General features: G+C 39.5%; 1 protein-coding gene across 1 annotated transcript in view; it reads right to left on the minus strand.

Moving 5' to 3' along the window:
- PIAS1 (protein inhibitor of activated STAT 1) overlaps window positions 1-18000 on the minus strand; it is a 157804-nt gene that overhangs the window by 113052 nt on the left and 26752 nt on the right. Inside the window, 1 exon segment of the mRNA XM_006153472.3 lies at window positions 5981-6425. Within this exon segment, the coding sequence (XP_006153534.1) occupies window positions 5981-6425 (445 nt within the window).

Consider the following 18000-nt stretch of genomic DNA (forward strand, 5'->3'; position numbering starts at 1 on the left):
GCAAGCGCACACGCCCTATAGCAAAAACCTCTCCCAAAAATAAAGAAATCATTTATTTAATTTAATTACTTAATTGATTTTTTAATTTGGTATAGGTCACATGTGCTCACCTGAGAGAAAGAGAGAGAAAAGGAAAGTGAGAAAGCAAGTCACCAGGTCCCAGGACTCAAAATGCAGCTGGCCATGTGGAAGTCCAGCACCTTAACCACCTATTGGTCCACTGTTGCTATTATCTTTAAGTTGCCATAAGGCACATGTGCTCACCACAGAGAAACAGAGAGACAGAGACATACATACATACATATATATATACATAGTCAGACAGCAAGCTGCCAGGTCCGGGACTTGAACCGTATTCAGATTCACTAAGCATTCTTCTGCAATGACTATCTACAGAGTCAATACACTACAAATTACTTTCTGGCAAGTTTTTTGTTTGTTTTACTTTGCCAGAGGGCATGTAAACTCATCAGAAAGATACACAGAGAGGCAGAAAACACTCCCTCCCAGGACATAGTCATGCCACAATCCTTTCTCCTACATTTCTCCATCCTGTCCGGACTTGGGACACATACACACGCCCAGTGTGTTTTTCAAGCCATCAGAGCCAGGATTTGAAATGTGAAGTTGGACATGGCTCCCTTAACCACCAGGCCCAGAGTGTTTGTGTAGGGAGGAGGGCAGTCCCAGTGAGTTTTCTTACTTTGGGGTTTTTTTTAACTGCATACTCAAACTGTTTGTTTTAACTACAACAATAACAATGAGAAAATATAAATCTATATTCCACCAAGCAATCTTTTTTTTTTTTTTTTTTTTTTTTGAGGTTTTTGCTATAGGGTGCGTGCGCTCGCCAGACAGACAGAGAGAGACAGAGACAGAAAGTGAGAAATCACCCCCCAGGGAGGATGGCCATGCCGCAATCCCTTCTCCTCCATTCTCCTCTCGGGATCTTGGGCATGCACACACACGCACCCGGAGTGAGTTTAAGCCACCAGGTCTGGGACTTAAACTGCAGTCAGCTACATGGGAGTCCAGCGACATAGCCATTATGCTAACTGCTGGTCCCCACCAAGCAATCTTACTCAATCCATTCATTTAATGATTTTGTGTGAATATATACCACAAACAATGGATTTAGTCATCAAAATTGATATTCAAGTCAAAGTATACATTAAAGTCAGTCTATGACTGTTATTTACAGAAGTATGGTCTGTAAAATCACCACAAACTGTATTAGCAAAAACTGAACTGCTGCTCGTAGAGGAAACACAGGGTTAGGTGCCTGCGAGCCTCTAGCCACAGTTTCATCAACCAATCAAAACACAGCTTTGTTTCATGTGTGTTTCTGCTTAAAAAGATACCTATTAAATAGATATGTTGTTCATTAACAGTGAGCTAAGGGCCAACAACACTGTAACTCGTGTTTAAGCAAAGCTTACCCAACACACATATCTCCTGCTAAAGCACATCCCAGCCTTCTTGCACTCAAGCACTTTACCACTGTTTGGCAGTCATTTTAAACAGCAAAATCTCTCTCTCTCTCTCTCTCTCTCTCTCTCTCTCTCTCTCAAAAATGCACACACAAAAAAGTAGCACTAAACAGACCACAAAGAGGACACTTGTTTATAGTAAGAGAGGTGAAGATAACAAGGCCAGTGTCACCTTGATCAGCACAGGTGGGAGCACACTCTTTAGGCAACACAGCCGTTTCACCACTCTACGCATGTCCACAGAGTGTTAGCTCAGTACTGATATGGGAGTTACAGATACATTTCAGGGAAAAGGTAGATTCACAAACGCAGATACGTTGAGTGATAAGAACTGACAATACAAGGAAGGTCAGATTAAGTAAATCTCATAGGATATATATATGTTCAATCCAATATATTTTATAAATACAAGTACTTGCATATGGGCTATCAGAAATGGACAAAACTTTGTGAAACTGTTTTTAACTCACTGCACAAAAAACTCCATAGACACAATCTTCTAAGGTTCTCAGATGAAGATTAAAGATGCAAAAAATTATTCAAAACTTACTCCCTATCCTTTAATAATAATCACTAGAGGGGCTATATACTATAGAAAATATACTTTTGTGAACTATTTGCTTATACTATTTTTACCAAGAAAAATCAGGTGTATTTACCCATTATCAAGACATTAAAAAGTCCACGGAGGGGGCGGCAGGTGGTGTAATGGTTAAAGCGCTGGACTCCCACATGGTTCACAGTGGTTCAAGTTCCAGATGTGGCAGCTTGAAGCCATGCTAGGTACATGTCCACGTGTGCCCAGAACCCCAGGAGAATAGAGGAGAGGGGACTGTGGCGTGGCGTGGCATGGTGTCATTTATCATTTAAAACAAACAAACAAACAAAATCCAGAGACCAGCAGATGGCATAATGGTTACATCAGTGAACTCCTTTGTAGTCAAATGCGGGTCAAATCCTGAACCTGGTGGCTTAAAAAACTCACACCAGGCACATGTGCATGCATGCCCAAAATCCTGAGAGGAAAATGGAGAACAAGGGATTACAGTGTGGCTATCATCCCTTCAGGGATTTCCTGCTTTCTGTCACTCTGTCTCTATCTTCACAGCGAGTACACGCATCCTATAGCAAAAATCTCTCTCAAAAAAAATAAATAAATAAATAAAAAGTCCATGAGGGGGATCAGCAAGTAGTGTGGTGATTAGGGTGCTGCATTCCCACATGACCATGGTTTGAGACCCAGATTCTTTGGCTTGAAAAGCACAAGAAATAAATCAATAAATAAACAACTTTTTTCTTTTAAGTTTATATGGGTAAAAGTACCCTTAAGTATTAAAACATAAGATGTGACTACGGGGCCAGCAGGTGGCATAGTGGTTAAGGCACTAGACTCCCATGTGGTCTAGCAGAGTTTGAGTCCTGGGCCCGGCTGCTTGAAACTCAAATCAGGCGCATGTGTGTACATGCGCAAAATCCCAAGAGGAGAATGAAGAATAGATTGATATGGCCATCCCCCCTGGGGGGGATTTCTCACTTTCTCTGTCTCTGTATCTCTAGTGAGTGCACGTACACTATAGCAAAAATCTCTTTACCCCCCCAAAAATATGTAATTATGAGGTAAGAAATCAAGATGCCTATGCAAGTATGAAATAATGAAAAAGACCATTAGTGTAGACAATAAGAAACAAAAATCTAACATATATTCTAGCTAAGTACCTTAATAAAATAAGAAAAGTATTTAGAATTTTCTTTATAATATCCATTATAAGCATAACCAGTTTGCATTTCTACTCTCCATAACAAAATTTATACATGTTTAAACATCATCTACACACTAACACTTGAAATTTATATTAGTAAAAACAATAGCACAATAGGTTAATTATTAAGACCAGAACAAAATTTGAAAGCTAGGAATCATTAAATCAAAGCTACCAACACTTTTTCAGATTTCAGATGCTGTTGTTCCTGGAAGCATGTTTTTGAAAATAAAAAGCCAGAAAGATTTGTCTGTTAATAAAAGACTCATTTAAATAATGGAATAGTATTCAGTCTGTAATAAGAAATGAGTGAGGCAAGCAAGTGGTGTAGTGGTTAAAGCGCTGAACTCCTACACGGTCAACCCCAGTGTAAGTCTCGGACCCGGTGGCGTGAAGCTCACACTGGGCGTGTGTGAGTGCATGCCCAAAATCCCGAGAGAAGAATGGAGAAGGGCTGTGGCATAGCCATCCCCTCTGGGGGCAGGGGTGACTTCTCACTGTCTGTCTCGCTGGGAAGCACACAAGCCCGATAGGAAAATCTCTTTAAAAAGGAAAGGAGATAGACTATACATATGCAATATCTGTACTCACAAACACCATGTATACAGACAGGGAAAGATAAAAAGTTATAGCCTTTGGAGCTGGCAGGTGCAATGGTGGTTAAGGCACTGGACTCCCTCATGGCCAACCATGGTTTGAGTCCCAGACCAGTGGTTTGCTTTCTCACTTTCCCTTGGCCTCTCTCTGGTCAAATTAAGAAATAATAATTATTGGGACCAGCAGATGGGATAATGGCTATGTCGCTAGACTCTCCTGTAGTCGACCACAGTTCAAATGGCTTAAACGCGAATGGACCCAGTGACTTAAACTCACACCAGGCATATGTGTGTGCATGCCCAAGATTTAGAGAGGAGAATGGAAGAGAAGGGATTGCAGCGTGGCCATCCCCCAGGGGGGTGATTTCTCGCTTTCCATCTCTCTGGCTAATGCACGTGACCTATAGCAAAAAAAAAAAACTCAAAAAAAACCAAAAAACAAAAAATACCAGCAAGGACAATTATAAATAAAATTAAAGAATTCTAAAAAACATAAGCTATGGTCTTTAATTTAAAATGGGAGAGATATATACATCAGACAGATAAGGAAAGATGTTTATATTATTATTAAGAACAAAAGGTGGGACCAGCAGATGGCATAATGGTTACATGGCTGAGACTCCCATGTAAACGACCACAGTTCAAGTCCTAGACCTGGTGGTTTAAAATTCATGCCAAGCACTGAGTTTCCTCTCCAAGAGAAGAGTGAAGGAGAAGGAACTGTGGGGTGGTCACCCCCCAGGGGGGTGATTTCTCGCTTTCTGTCTCTCTAGTTCTCTGTGTTTCTGGCAAGTGCATGCGCCCTGTGCCCTATAGAAAAAAAAAAAAAAAAAAACCCTCTAAAAACAAAAAGAACAAAAGGAAAAACACACTATTATGTATACAATGTCCTCTATGTAAAACAGGAGCCATAATTTGCTTGTACATGCATGCACACTAAATTAACAAGGAAGGAACTCCGACAATTTCATTTTTCACAAAGAACATGTGTAAGTTTTATAAGCATATGTTGTGATAGATTCTCGACAAGTATTAAGTTTTGTTGCTCTGGCCATTTTGAAAAAATATTGTGATATAAAGTTCTTGTTGTTTAAAATGACTCTTATAACTTGCATTTACTCAGATAATTGTGCTATATATCATTAAAAACAAACACTTCCCAGTTCAAAGACAGAATTTCTATAAATATTCAAGAAATTCTCAAAAATGGTCTCATCACTCACCAATCCCTCAAAGTGAAATGTTTAATGCTTTATAACCATTATCGGCAAACTTCTTCTGAGAGTCAGATAGTAAACATTTTATTTTAGCTTTTGCAGGCACGCAGTCTTTTGAAAAGCCTGGTTTTTTCCTTGTTTTCACAACTCTTTAGGAATATAAAAAAAAAAGTTTCCTAGCTCAGAGTTACACAAAAATGAGCCACAAACTGGAATTAGCTTGCCAACCAGTTTGCCAACCACTGATTTATAACAAAAAACAGCATTCGGAAGTCTAATATTCTAAATATATTACATCAAATGCATTAAAGAGCACAATAGGGTCAATTTTATTCTACATTAAAGAAGGTAGTATTATAGCAATAAAATTACAAGTTGGTTAATACACCAAATTCTAAATGCTAGACTAATCAAAAATGGGGAAATACAGCAGATAAAATTGCAAGCATTCATTTTATACAACTACGATCACGCATGTGCCTATAAAGCACACATATCCACTTGGAAAAAAAATCAAATGAAAGTTAAATACTATTTATTTAAACTTAAATACATCAAAGCTCAGATCTCTTATGATAATTAAAACCATTCACTCATTTAAATAATCAAAACTACTCAGTCCTTTGTATTAAATGTCATCAGTTCCTGAAAATTGAGAGCTGACTGCAACCTCTAAAGGTTGAAACTTGCAAACTTTAGTATTTGCTGCCAGTACCCACCATCACATCATTTTCTTCCTTCTGTCTAAAAGTTTTTATATATTTGATTTTATGTAAATTTGAAAGATCCTTACTATCATCTGGATGCCACTACCAAATGTAAATTTCATTATGAATATTAAGCTGGATCAAATTAAAAGTCTAAAATGAAAAAGTATCCCGCAAAAGTAACCAAATGCCATTCCACATCAATCTTACCTAGACTGGTAGGTTTTATCAGTTCATCCAATAAATCATAAAATGGTAATTTTTGAAGTTTTATATCCGGATGGACTGGGTGAAGAGCTGATGTGAGGTGTGGGAGTTCCAGTTCATGTTTAGGTCCCAGAAGAGAAACAGGGAGTAACGGTGATGATGCAGGGTGCCCGTCATAAGTGAGTGGTGGAATGGTGGATGGAGACAAAGTTGTTGGCATAGGACTTGAGTGTACGTTGGGGATGGACAAGTCCGCAGGCGTCATTATTTTCTGGGGGAACCGCCGCCTATAGAGTTCTTTAATTTTCATTTGTACAGCAGGACTACAACCGGCCTTTAGCAAATGTAGGGCTTTTGTGAGAAGTTCGTGTTTGCGTCCGTGCTTGTTTCTCCCCGCGTAGCCCAACAGTACTTGGAGCTCAGAAACTCTAAGGCTCATAACCATTTGCTTAGAGAAAAAAACAAAATGTAAAGCATTAGTCTTCTAGCAACATAATTTAAATATTAGACAACTTTATTACAACCCCTCTCCTTATTGGCTTACTTAAAGGCCAGCTCATTTTCAATCCTAACAGTTTCAAACTTGAAATTTAATCATTTGGGTAACCGAAGGAATTAAAAATTAATATTGATAAGTTTACTGACTTCTACCGAGGATTATAATAAAAGAGGTAAAATATATGTCAGGTAGAACCACATCTCCCTTCATTCCACTATTTTGATAAAATTCTCAGATGTTTATCAAGCACTGAGTCTCCAGGAGAGTGCTGCCCGCCACGCGGATGGCAGAAGATAGTGGTATCTCAGGAACACTTCGCTTTCTGGGGGATAATTGTAAGAATAAATGAAACAAACAGCCCACTTTGCACACCCCATGAAGGCAGGATATCAATTAACATGTTATGAAGCACTGAACTCTATAACAACTCTGAAATTAGTAGGACTTAGCTTTACCTTTTTTGGCAAAAGGTATACCTTTATAGACAAACCAACATTTGGTATTTCTATATAGGCTATCATTTAATCTTTACAGCTCCAGAGGTGTTACCTTTCCCACTTTATGTATGAGGAGGTCAGTTCAGAAAATTTTTTAAAAATTACCTAAGGCCACGCGGCTACTATTATAAACAGCAGTCAGGACTCAAACACAGGTATGTTTGATTCTGAAGCCCATGATCTTTTCACTAACCCGTCAGGGAAAAGGGTAGAGCTAGACACATATTAGTGAGTCTCACTTGACTCAGAAGGGCAGGCCAAAAGTCCAGGAATTCAATCCATATGCCATCATACATGAGGGTGAAGGAAAGAAAGCTATTTAACTTTATTTAACCCTGGGTTCACAAACTTATTTGGTCACTTTCTCCTTTTTTACCCCCTCTACGGGACAACAAACAGGAAATATCCATCTATACCAATCCTGTTTTATTTCTTTAAAGAATAATTTTATTTAACTTTATTTATTTATTTATTTAATTTGACCAGAAAGGGACAGAGAAAGAGAGAGACAGAGAAAGTGAAAAATGTAAGCCACCAGGTCAGTACCTGAATTGCAGTCAGCCATGTGGGAAGTCTAGCACCCCCAACCACCACACCACTAGCCGGCCCCCAATCCTATTATAAAGCAGTAGAAAGTGGATTCCAAAGAAAGAAATAACACTCAAAATCACACAACTATTAACAGCAGAATCCAGGACCAACAGATGGTGTGGTAGTTACATCACTGGACTCCCACATAGTTGACCATGGTTTGAGTCCTGGACCCGATGGCTTAAACCTCACACCGGGCACATACATGTGCATGCCCCAAATCCCGAGAGGAGCATGGAGAAGAAACGACTGCAGCATGGCATCCTCCCTGGTGGATGATTTCTCAATTTCTGTCTTTCTGTCTCTCTGGTAAGCACTTGCACCCTGTAGTAAAAATCTCTCTAAAACAAACAGCAGAATCCTAAAAGACTTCATCACTGACAGGCACACAAGCTTACCATCCGCTCTCTATTTCCCCAATTGTTTGATTCTCTTACTTAATTCCAAATACCAACACACAAAAGCTGCGCTGTGGTCCCTAAGTCCCTAGCTCACCACCACTCGCTGTGATGACTCACTGCCCCAGCCAATCCTCTAGAAGTTATCTGCAGGTGCAAAACAATTAAGTAAAAAATAAAACAGTGAAAAGAAAAGCATACGAATACCTTTATAAGCAATACAGCTGCTTAATCAAAGTAATATGAGCTCTTCCCCTATATCTCGGACCTTTGTTTCCTCAAGGTCTAGCCTTTGTCAGCCCTTGTTCATCACACCTAGTAGAATTATTTTTACTCTCACTAATTTTACGGGTCATTTTTGGTATCTTTGAGTACTTAATCCTGTTTATAGTTTTCTGATTACACAAATGATTCCATGAACAGAGGTTCTCTAGGGCACAGGTCATGTTACCCTCAATATCAAAGACAAGGACCTGATAATGGTAGATATTCATCAAATGCCTGGACAATGAATGAAAAAAAAAAAAAAACATATAAAAGGTACTCCAGAAGAAAGGAAAGTGGAATTCACAGTGATGAGTTACCAAATGAGAACCCAAACTCTTACGTTCTATAGAGGCATGCAAACATATAATGTAGACCTTAAAAACAAAGCCTACCTCCAATCCTATAAACGGTTCTCTTTTTAGATGTTACCAGAGATTGTAAATGACCAACTACAATGCCAGCAGATATCAATTTCTCTCTACTTCCTAAAATGTCCTAAGAAGTACAAAATAGTTTTAAAGACTTTTAAAAAGTATTTATTGAAAAAAAGAACAGAAACTTTGAACTTCAAATGGATATGCACTAATAATAAGTATCTGCTATTAAAGGAATAACACAAAAATTCAAGGATAGAGGGTAAAAATAAGTTTAAGTTGGCATTAGTCATATGTATTTCACCTTATAGGGGGGGAAAAAAAAAAAAGAGTACAAATTTGAGAGAACTGTCAATCTATTTCAACTCAACTCCATTCTCCTAAGTCAGAAACAATCGAAAACTACAATTCAGTGATTACCATAAACTCTCTGTGGATGACACCGTTAGTCCCTATCCTATAGGTATGAGGTCTTCCATGCAGCATAGAAATATCTAGGGTCCGGCAGGTGGCATGGTGGTTAAGGGCGCTGAACTCCCAAATGGCCAACCACTGAGTCCCGGGCCTGGTGGCTTGCATTCTCATTCTCACTCTTGCTCTCTCACTTTCTCTCTGGCTCTGTCCCTCTCTGGTCAAATTTAAATAAATAAATAAGTTAAATAAAATAAAATAATTCTTTAAAAAATAGTATTACTGTTCTAGTTTGTAGAACTGACAATTTACATAAAATAGCTTTCCTTATGGTCCAAAGAAAAAAGTTAATGAAACAATGAACTTGACAGCTCTGAATTTTACTTTTTAAAAACTGTCTCTAGAACGCAGAGCAAGCAATAAGAGTATTTGGTACATAGTAGGTATTCAAATGGTAGCTGCTATTAGCAATCTGGAGTTTTTAATTTTTGTTTTATTTTTTATGGGGTTCATCATTTATTGTCACAATTATGAGGCAGATACTATCCTCTTTTTCAGATTTGGAAGCAGACTTAGTAAGGTGAAGAACCTTAGTGAGTATGTCAGGCGACAGGTTCAATGCCAAAGGTACTTTCACACAGTAACATACTGACTTTCAGAGGGTACAAACTACATGCTTTTTAATTGGGAAACAGAAGACTAGAGGATTAACTTATTCAACATTCGATCTCCATTTCAAGCTTCAACGTTTTGGCTTAATTTTAGAAGTTGGTGGTTGAGATAAGAAAAGACTGTGTGTGGAATCAAATTAATCATTGCACCTTGTAATCAGGTACAAGGAAAGATGATCAGGTGGTATCTTTTGCTATTATCAGAGCAGCTGTTGCACACTCTTTAAGGACTGTAATAAGCATGCAGTACAAAATAAAAGGAGGAGGCGGGGAACACGGAAACATCTGAAACATCACTCAACTGAAAAGCTGCAGAGAAGCATGGAGCAGTCAATTCACAGCATAAAGTGTTGACAACACAGGGGAAAACGAAATACTTAAATACATCTGAGATGTTGAAATGAAATACATTTTAATCTGCCATGTGTTTAAAAATCCCCATTTGTTAACACTACAACAAAATGAGTGTTTGCAACTAAGCATAACATCAACCACTACTACTATTAGAAATCATTACCTCCTCAGCAATTTCATAGCATTCTGCTGACTCTACATCCTCAAATGATATCGTTCTCAGAATCTTAAAGGATTCAGAGCGGCTAAAAAGAGTATATATTCTGAACAGGAGAGCATTCTGTAAGAGGCAACTTTTTAAAATTAATTTTTGTAAGCACATACATAAACACACAATTTAAAAAGCTAACAGGACAGCGGGCAGGAGCAGCCCACAGCCTGCTGGTTAAGGTGGTTGGATCCCAGATGGCTGACTGTAAGATTCAAGTACCATTCTCAGTGGTTTAAAAACACACTGAAGAGGGGAACCAGCAGTTAGCCTAATGGCTATGTCGCTGGACTCCCACGTAGTCGACCACGGTTCGCGTCCCGGACCCGGTGGCTTAAGACTCACACTGGGCGCATGTGCGTGTGCGTGCGAGCCCAGGATCCCAAGAGGAGAATGGAGGAGAAGGGATTGCGCGTGACCATTCCCCCGGGGGGTGATTTCTCGCTTTCTGTCTCTATGTCTCTGTCTGGCGAGTGCATGCGCCCTATAGTGAAAATCTCTCCAATAAATAAATAAAACACACCGAAGGGCACATGTGCTCACCACAGAGAGAAGGAATAACCCTCCACACACAGGGTATAGCCACATAGCGATGCCTTCCCTTCCATTTTTCCCTTCTTTTGGGATTTTGGGAACACATGCACATGTGCCCAGTAAGTTTTCAAGCCACTGATACCAAGACTCAAACTGCAGTCACCCATCTAGCTCCCTGGGCTACCAGGCTGGCCCTATATGATGGCTTCTGACAGAGAGGACTCCTTCAGTATCCTGGCTGCGGTGGTACACAGTTGGTTGCCAATGTTATTGGTGCAGAGTAGATACGAATAGGTAGAAAAAGGAAGTCCTCACCATTCAAGAGGTTATTTCACTCAACCCACTTTTCGAATATGCTAAACTTCACAAAAACACACATATATGTGTTCAGTCTGTGGCAAGGTGGTTAAGGTGGCTGGATCCCACATGGCCAACTTGGTGGTTTGAAACCTGGACCTGGCAGCTTGAAAAACACCCCTGGTGCATGTGTATGCATGCCCAACATTCTGAGAAGAGGGTGGAAAAGGAAGACCCCCTCCCCCAGGAGTTATTTCCCACGTTCCCTCTTTCTGTCAAGCACAAGCACCCTATAGCGAAACTTAAAAACAAACAAGAACACATGTATGTGTATGTGAGCACTATTCCACCTACACAAAGGCAGGGACTATAGTCCAAGAAAGATAAAAACAGACAATATTCAAGAAGTATCAATACACAGAATGCTTTTTTGCTATTAAACAGAAAGTCCCAGTTTTATTTTCTCCTTAGCTATGTGACCTTACATGATTAAAGGTCATGTCTAAATTGTGAATAAGAATTAGGTACTTCCTGTTGAACAACATAGCTATTCTTGTTCACACTTCCTACTGCGGTGGTTTACATGATGAGTCATCAAGCAGGCTCTATACTATGTGTCTTTATCTGGTATCGATTTACAAGTAAGTCTAAACCAGAATGAATTCTGTAAATAAACAAAATAGGCATTTAATAATGTCATAATATTCCATGTATACTTTTGCTTTCTATCTACAAAAGCAGAGAGAGAATCAAAAGTTATATATAAAAGCCTGTACAGTACAACAAAAATATTTTATTCACTATTTTTCTTTTTTTTTTTTCCCCAGAGAAATTTTTGCTGTAGGGTGTATATACTCACCAAAGAGAAGAGAAAGAGAGACAGAAAGCAAGAAATCACCACCTGGAGGGAAGGCCATGCCGCAATCCCTTCTCCTCCAGTCTCCTCTCAGGATTTGGGGCACACATGCACACACACCTGGTGTGAGTTTTAAGCCGCTGGGTCTAGGACTCTAACCATGGTCACCTATGTGGGATCAGCTGGTCCCTTATTCAATATTTTCAAACTCAGATTCTTCATTCAGTGTGAATTTTGGATAATGTCTAATCCTTCCCATTAGAAATAGTTAATAGGGGCGGCAGGTAGAGTGGTGGCTGGGGTGTTGGACTCCCATATGGCCGACCACGGTTTGAGTCCCCGACCTGGCAGCTTGCTTTCAAACTCCCTCTCTCTATCTAATTCTCTGTGTTTTTCTCTGGTCAAATTGAAGACTAATAATAACAAAAAAATTAAATAAATAGTTCTTTTTTAAAAAAATAAGTTAATAAGCAGATTAGCAATTTGTCAGCAATACCTCGTTCAACCAGAAAACCTAGTTGGACAGTTTCTACTCATAGCAACAAATCATGTTGGTTATATATTTCCTTATAATCTTGTTCCACCCAATTTCTCATCTTTTATCTATTCATCAACATAAGATAACTAGAAAATGACCAGCAGCATCTGCTCTTCTAGGTGATCACTTTCCTTGTCTTCTTGTCTCTGTTCCTACATATTGACTGCACTGATTCCCACAAATAGTGTGGCGACATATAAATGAAGATTTTATTCTTTGGGCAAAGTAGAAACTTAACACTGTTGAAGAGGTATACCATGGCTTCGATTTTTAATCATTTAAAGATCATTCTCATTTATGGTTGTGTCTTTCAAAAAGCTCCTTCTAGATGATAATGTGAATACTAAAAATAGCATATCCATCTCAACATCTTAAAATTTAGCTATAATATTTTTTAATAATTTCAAAAAGTTTAGTTTAAAATTTGGGATTTTGGTGAGCACACATGCCCTACAGCAAATTTTTTTAAAATTTAGGGTTTAAAGTTCTAGCACATGCCAAACTTCTTATGTGTAGAAAGGAAAATATGGTTCTCATTTAAGTGAAAAGCTGCTCTGAACACAGATGTTTAATAAATGCTTTTGGATCAATTGCACAGGCCATAAATGAGTACAGAGAGCAAGAGAATATAGCAATAATGAACCCTAGAGATAAGCTAGTCTTCAAAGACACACAATCATATGAATTCAATTATGAAAAGTTACAGACCTACTATGTGCCAGCTATCTGTACAATATAATGGTATGAGCATATACAGAATTTAGATTCTGAGGCCCAACCTAGTGGCACAGTCAGTAGCAAACTGAACTGCAGTGCTGTGGGTTCAGATCCCTGGGTCAACTTGAAAATATGCCTTGTGTACTTGCGTGCCCAAGATCCTGATGAGCTAGCACGCTGAGGAAAGGGGATCACAGCCTAAGGAGATACTGTCAAGGGCCTTTCTGACGAGAATAATTTTTTTTTTTAAGAAGTTGGATTCTGGTACTTACTTGGCCACTCACCCACCATACTGTAGTCCTACACAGTCTGCTTTCTCACTTCAAAAGATGACGGATTGCTTATAGGTTCTCAAAGGTTCCTTAAAATTTCCTATTCTGTAATGCTATCTACCTCTGTATGATGCCTTCCTTCTCATCTTTTACTCTTCTATAATTAAAGAAGTCCAATTGGTACGGTCCATAAAACCTTTCTATATTAGCAATGTTTTCAACTGACAATTTTAATTCTTTTCCATGGGTTGAGAGTAAAAATAATGATAAAACATAATATATGTTAAACACCTACAATATGCCAGTTACATACTAATAATAGAATTAAACACAATTATTTATTTAACCCTCACATGAACCTATGGAACAGACTATTATTACTCTCACTGTATGGACAAGGAAACTGCTGTGAACCCCGAGAATGAACAGTAAATAGTGATGAGATAGGGCTCAAACCTGTCTCACTTAGTACCTCATGACTGCCAACCAACAGACATGTCTTATCGTGAAGCTCAGTCAATGCAGATTATGTGTAAACTCTGGGACAAGGACAGAAAATGGGTGACAGGGGCACTAAATGCAGCTAAGGAATTTAGACTACAGAATGAGCAGACCGTAGAATAAATGCATATTTAGGGGACAGTAACAATGTGACAAAAATAGTGCTTGAGGAAGTTACTGAAGTAACCACAACAGGGTAGATGAAACAAGAAAAGACCAAGAAATAAGACTTACGTAAGAGATATGGCAACACACAGGAACTACTTATCTACACGTAAGGTAAGAAGGAACTATGACAGTGAAAATAGAGAAAGGACCAAGAAATACTACAAAGAAAAACTGTGCAATATTCTAGCTACGGGTGGGTCTTTTAAAAATTAATACTGGTTGGGAACCAGCAGTTAGCGTAATGGCTATGTCGCTGGACTCCCACGTAGTTGACGGCGGTTCGAGTCCCGGAACCGGTGGCTTAAAACTCATGCCAGGCGCATGCGCATGCGTGCCCAAGATCCTGAGAGGAGAATGGAGGAGAAGGGATTGCGGCGTGACCATCCTCCCGGGGGGTGATTTCTCGCTTTTTGTCTCTATGTCTCTCTCTCTCTGTCTGTCTGGAGAGCGCACGTGCCTTATAGCGAAAATCTCTCCAAAAAATAAATAAATAAATAAAATAACAGTTAAAAAAAAAAAATTAATGCTGGTGAGACCAGCAGATGGCATAGTGATTACGATGTTGGACTCCCAGTACCAGTCCTGGACCCAGTGGCTTAAACTCGTGCTGCGTGTGCGTGCACGTGTGCGTGCATGTGTGCCCAAGATCCCATGAAGAGAATCCCAAGATACTGTCACGTGCCCATCAGCCCTCAGGGGTGATTTCTCATTTTTTGTCTCTCCGGCAAGCTCAAGCATCCTATAGCAAAAAATCTCTCTTTATAAAACACACTGGGTGTATGCTCACATGCCCCAAATACCAACAGGAGAACGGAGAAGGAAATGTGGCATGGCCATCCGCTCCAGGAGATGACTTCTCTCTCTCTCTCTCTATCTCTATCTCTCTCGGATGAGGGAACATAGCCTATGGCAAAAAAAAAAAAAAGAAAAAAGAAAAAAAAATCAGAAAAAAAGGGAGAGATAAAGTGCATTCTATAACTAAACAACGTCTTTCAATTATAGCCTTCAGTTTGGGTCACAGAACGGATTAAGAAAAAGTCCGATGAGAATGGTATCAAGAGAACTATTTCTGGGGACCAGCAGTTAGCCTAATGGCTATGTCGCTGGACTCCCATGTAGTCGACCGCGGTTCGAGTCCCGGACCCGGTGGCTTAAACTCACACCAGGCGCGTGTGCGAGCATGCCCAAGATCCCGAGAGGAGAATGGAGGAGAAGGGATTGCGGCATGGCCATCCCCCCCCGGGGGGGGGGGGGATTTCTCGCTTTCTATCTCTGTCTGGCGAGCGCACGCGCCCTATAGCAAAAACCTCTCAAAAAAAAAAAAAGATAACTATTTCTGAGTAACAGGTGTCCAATTCTCCATCTAATATATGAAGTTCTACTGTAAGCTTCTTGACCTATGGTCCAGCCTCTGCTAAAATCATTTAAAGCAGCCCACATTAGTGAAAAGTTCTCTAACTTGAAATTCTCCTTTAAGTTGCATCCAATGGTTCAAAATTTGATCCTTTTAATATATCAGAATCTACTCTTATTTAAAATGGGTTTAGAGGGCCCTTTTCCTTCATCTGGCTAGACCCCTTCCTACTTCTGACCATTGTTCTCTGAGCATTCTGCAGTCCACAGTATTCAAGAGTGAATGAAATAATCCAGATATGGCCTGACTAGTCTCAAATACAGCTATCTTTATTATGCACATGCTATTTCTACCAACGTAACCTAATAAGGCATTCACATTTTAGGTTTGTTTTATTTGGGCAGGGAGGTGGGGCCATTATGGTATGTTATACTTTCGTGAGGGAGGGCGTTTGCATCCACATCATCCTGTTCCTTATATTACACTTCAAGTTAACATCTATTCCATCTTTTTCATAAACTAAGTCACCTCATTCTCTAATATAATTTTTTAAATTTAAAAGCAGAACTTCATATTAAGTGCTATTTGACAGAGAAACAGAAAGCAAGAAATCACCCCCTAGGGGGGATGACATCACAATCCCTTCTCCTCTATTCTCCTCTCGGGATCTTGGGCATGCACGCACACGCACCCAGTGTAAGTTTAAGCCACCGTGTCCGAGACTCGAACCGCGGTGGGCTACATGGGAGTCCAGCGACACAGCCATTACGCTAACTATTGGTCCCAAATACCCCTTCCTTTTGTACACAAAATACATCACTTTAATTTAATTATTCTACTAGTTACAGACAAGAGAAACAATCCCGTGACACAAACATCTTTTATTCTATATGAAGTAAAACTACTGGGCCAGCCCTTGGCACCATGGTTATAGTGGTTGGGCCCTGGGGCTGGAGGATATGGAGATAAGTGCTTGCTTGTCCTTGAAAAACTCAAGAACATTATTATTATTATTATTTTCATTTTACCAGAGAGAGACAGTGAGAGGGAAAGTGAAAAAGGAAGGGGCTGGCAGGTGGCATGGTGGTTGGGGTACTGGACTCCCATATGGCTGACTACAATTAGAGTCCTGAACCTGGCAGCTTCCTTTCTCACTTCCTTTTTTTTTTTTTTCTATTTTTAAAAAAGTTTTTATTTTATTTTTTTTATCATCTTTTTTTTTTTTTTTTAGGAACAGAGCAAGATAAGCAAGATAGAGAAAGCAAGCTACCAGGTCCTGGACTTGAACCGTGGTTAGCCATGTGAGAATCCAGCACCTTTAACCACCATGCCATCTGCCAGCCCCTTTCTTTTTCATTTTTTCTCTTTCTATCTCTCTCTGGTCAAATGAAAATAATAATAACAATGAGGGAACAGCAGATGGCATAATGGTTATGTTGCTGGACTCCCACAGGCTGACTGTGGTTCGAGTTCCAGACCGGTAGCTAGAAACTCATGCCAGGCATGTGTGTGTGGGTGCATGTGTGTGTACCCAAGATCTCAAGAGGAGAATGTAGGAGAAGGGATTGCGGGCGGCATGGCCATTTTCCCTGAGGGAGTGATTTCTTGCTTTCTATATGTCTCTCTGTGTTTCTCCAGAGGACATGTCCCCTATAGCAAAACAAAAAACAAAAAAAAGCAAAAAACCAAAACAAACAAAAAAACCACCTCTCTAAAATAATAACAATAATTAATAAAATTAAATAAAATAATTCTTAAAAAAAAAAAAAAAGCCTGGATGGATCCCACATGGCTGGGGATCCCATTCATGATTTGAATCTTGGACCAGTGGCTTGAGTAACAAGCCCACTGGGGGTGTGTAAGTGTGTACCTAAAAGGAGAAAGAAATGGAGAAGGGACTGCAGTGTGACCAGGGTGCTTTCTTTCTTTCTCTTTCCTTTTCTTTCCTTCTCTTTCTCTGACTCTCTAGCAAACGTATATGCCCTCTGGCAAAACTGAAAATTTTTTTTTAAAAATGCTAACCTACTATAAAATTTACAGATCATCTTCAGAACACATCATTATCATTGATATTTACATGCAAAGTTATAATAGTGAAAGCAAGTTTTAAAAATGTTCATGTTGGGGCCAGCAGGTGGCATGGTGGTTAAGGCACTGGACACTCCCACATAGCCAACCACGGTTCAAGACCTGGACCTGGTGGCTTGCTTTCTCAATTTCCCTCTCTCTGTCTCTCTCTCTCTGTCTGTGTTTCTCTGGTCAAATTAAAATAAAATAAATGAATGAATGAACAAATAAAATCTTAATTCTTTTTAAAAAATGTTCATGTTCTTTTCAGAAATTCCATTAATGTACCTCAAAATACATTTCAAGACAAGGCTTATGAGAACATATTACATGCTCTTCCTGAAATTTATAAGAGAAAGAAGATGAGTTATGGGGCTGGCATGTGGCATGGTGGTTAGGGCGCTGGACTCCCACATGGCCTACCTACCACAGTTCAAGTCCCAAACCTG

Source organism: Tupaia chinensis, unplaced genomic scaffold (assembly GCF_000334495.1).
Source record: "Tupaia chinensis unplaced genomic scaffold, TupChi_1.0 Scaffold000377_2, whole genome shotgun sequence".
Lineage (NCBI taxonomy): Eukaryota > Metazoa > Chordata > Mammalia > Scandentia > Tupaiidae > Tupaia > Tupaia belangeri.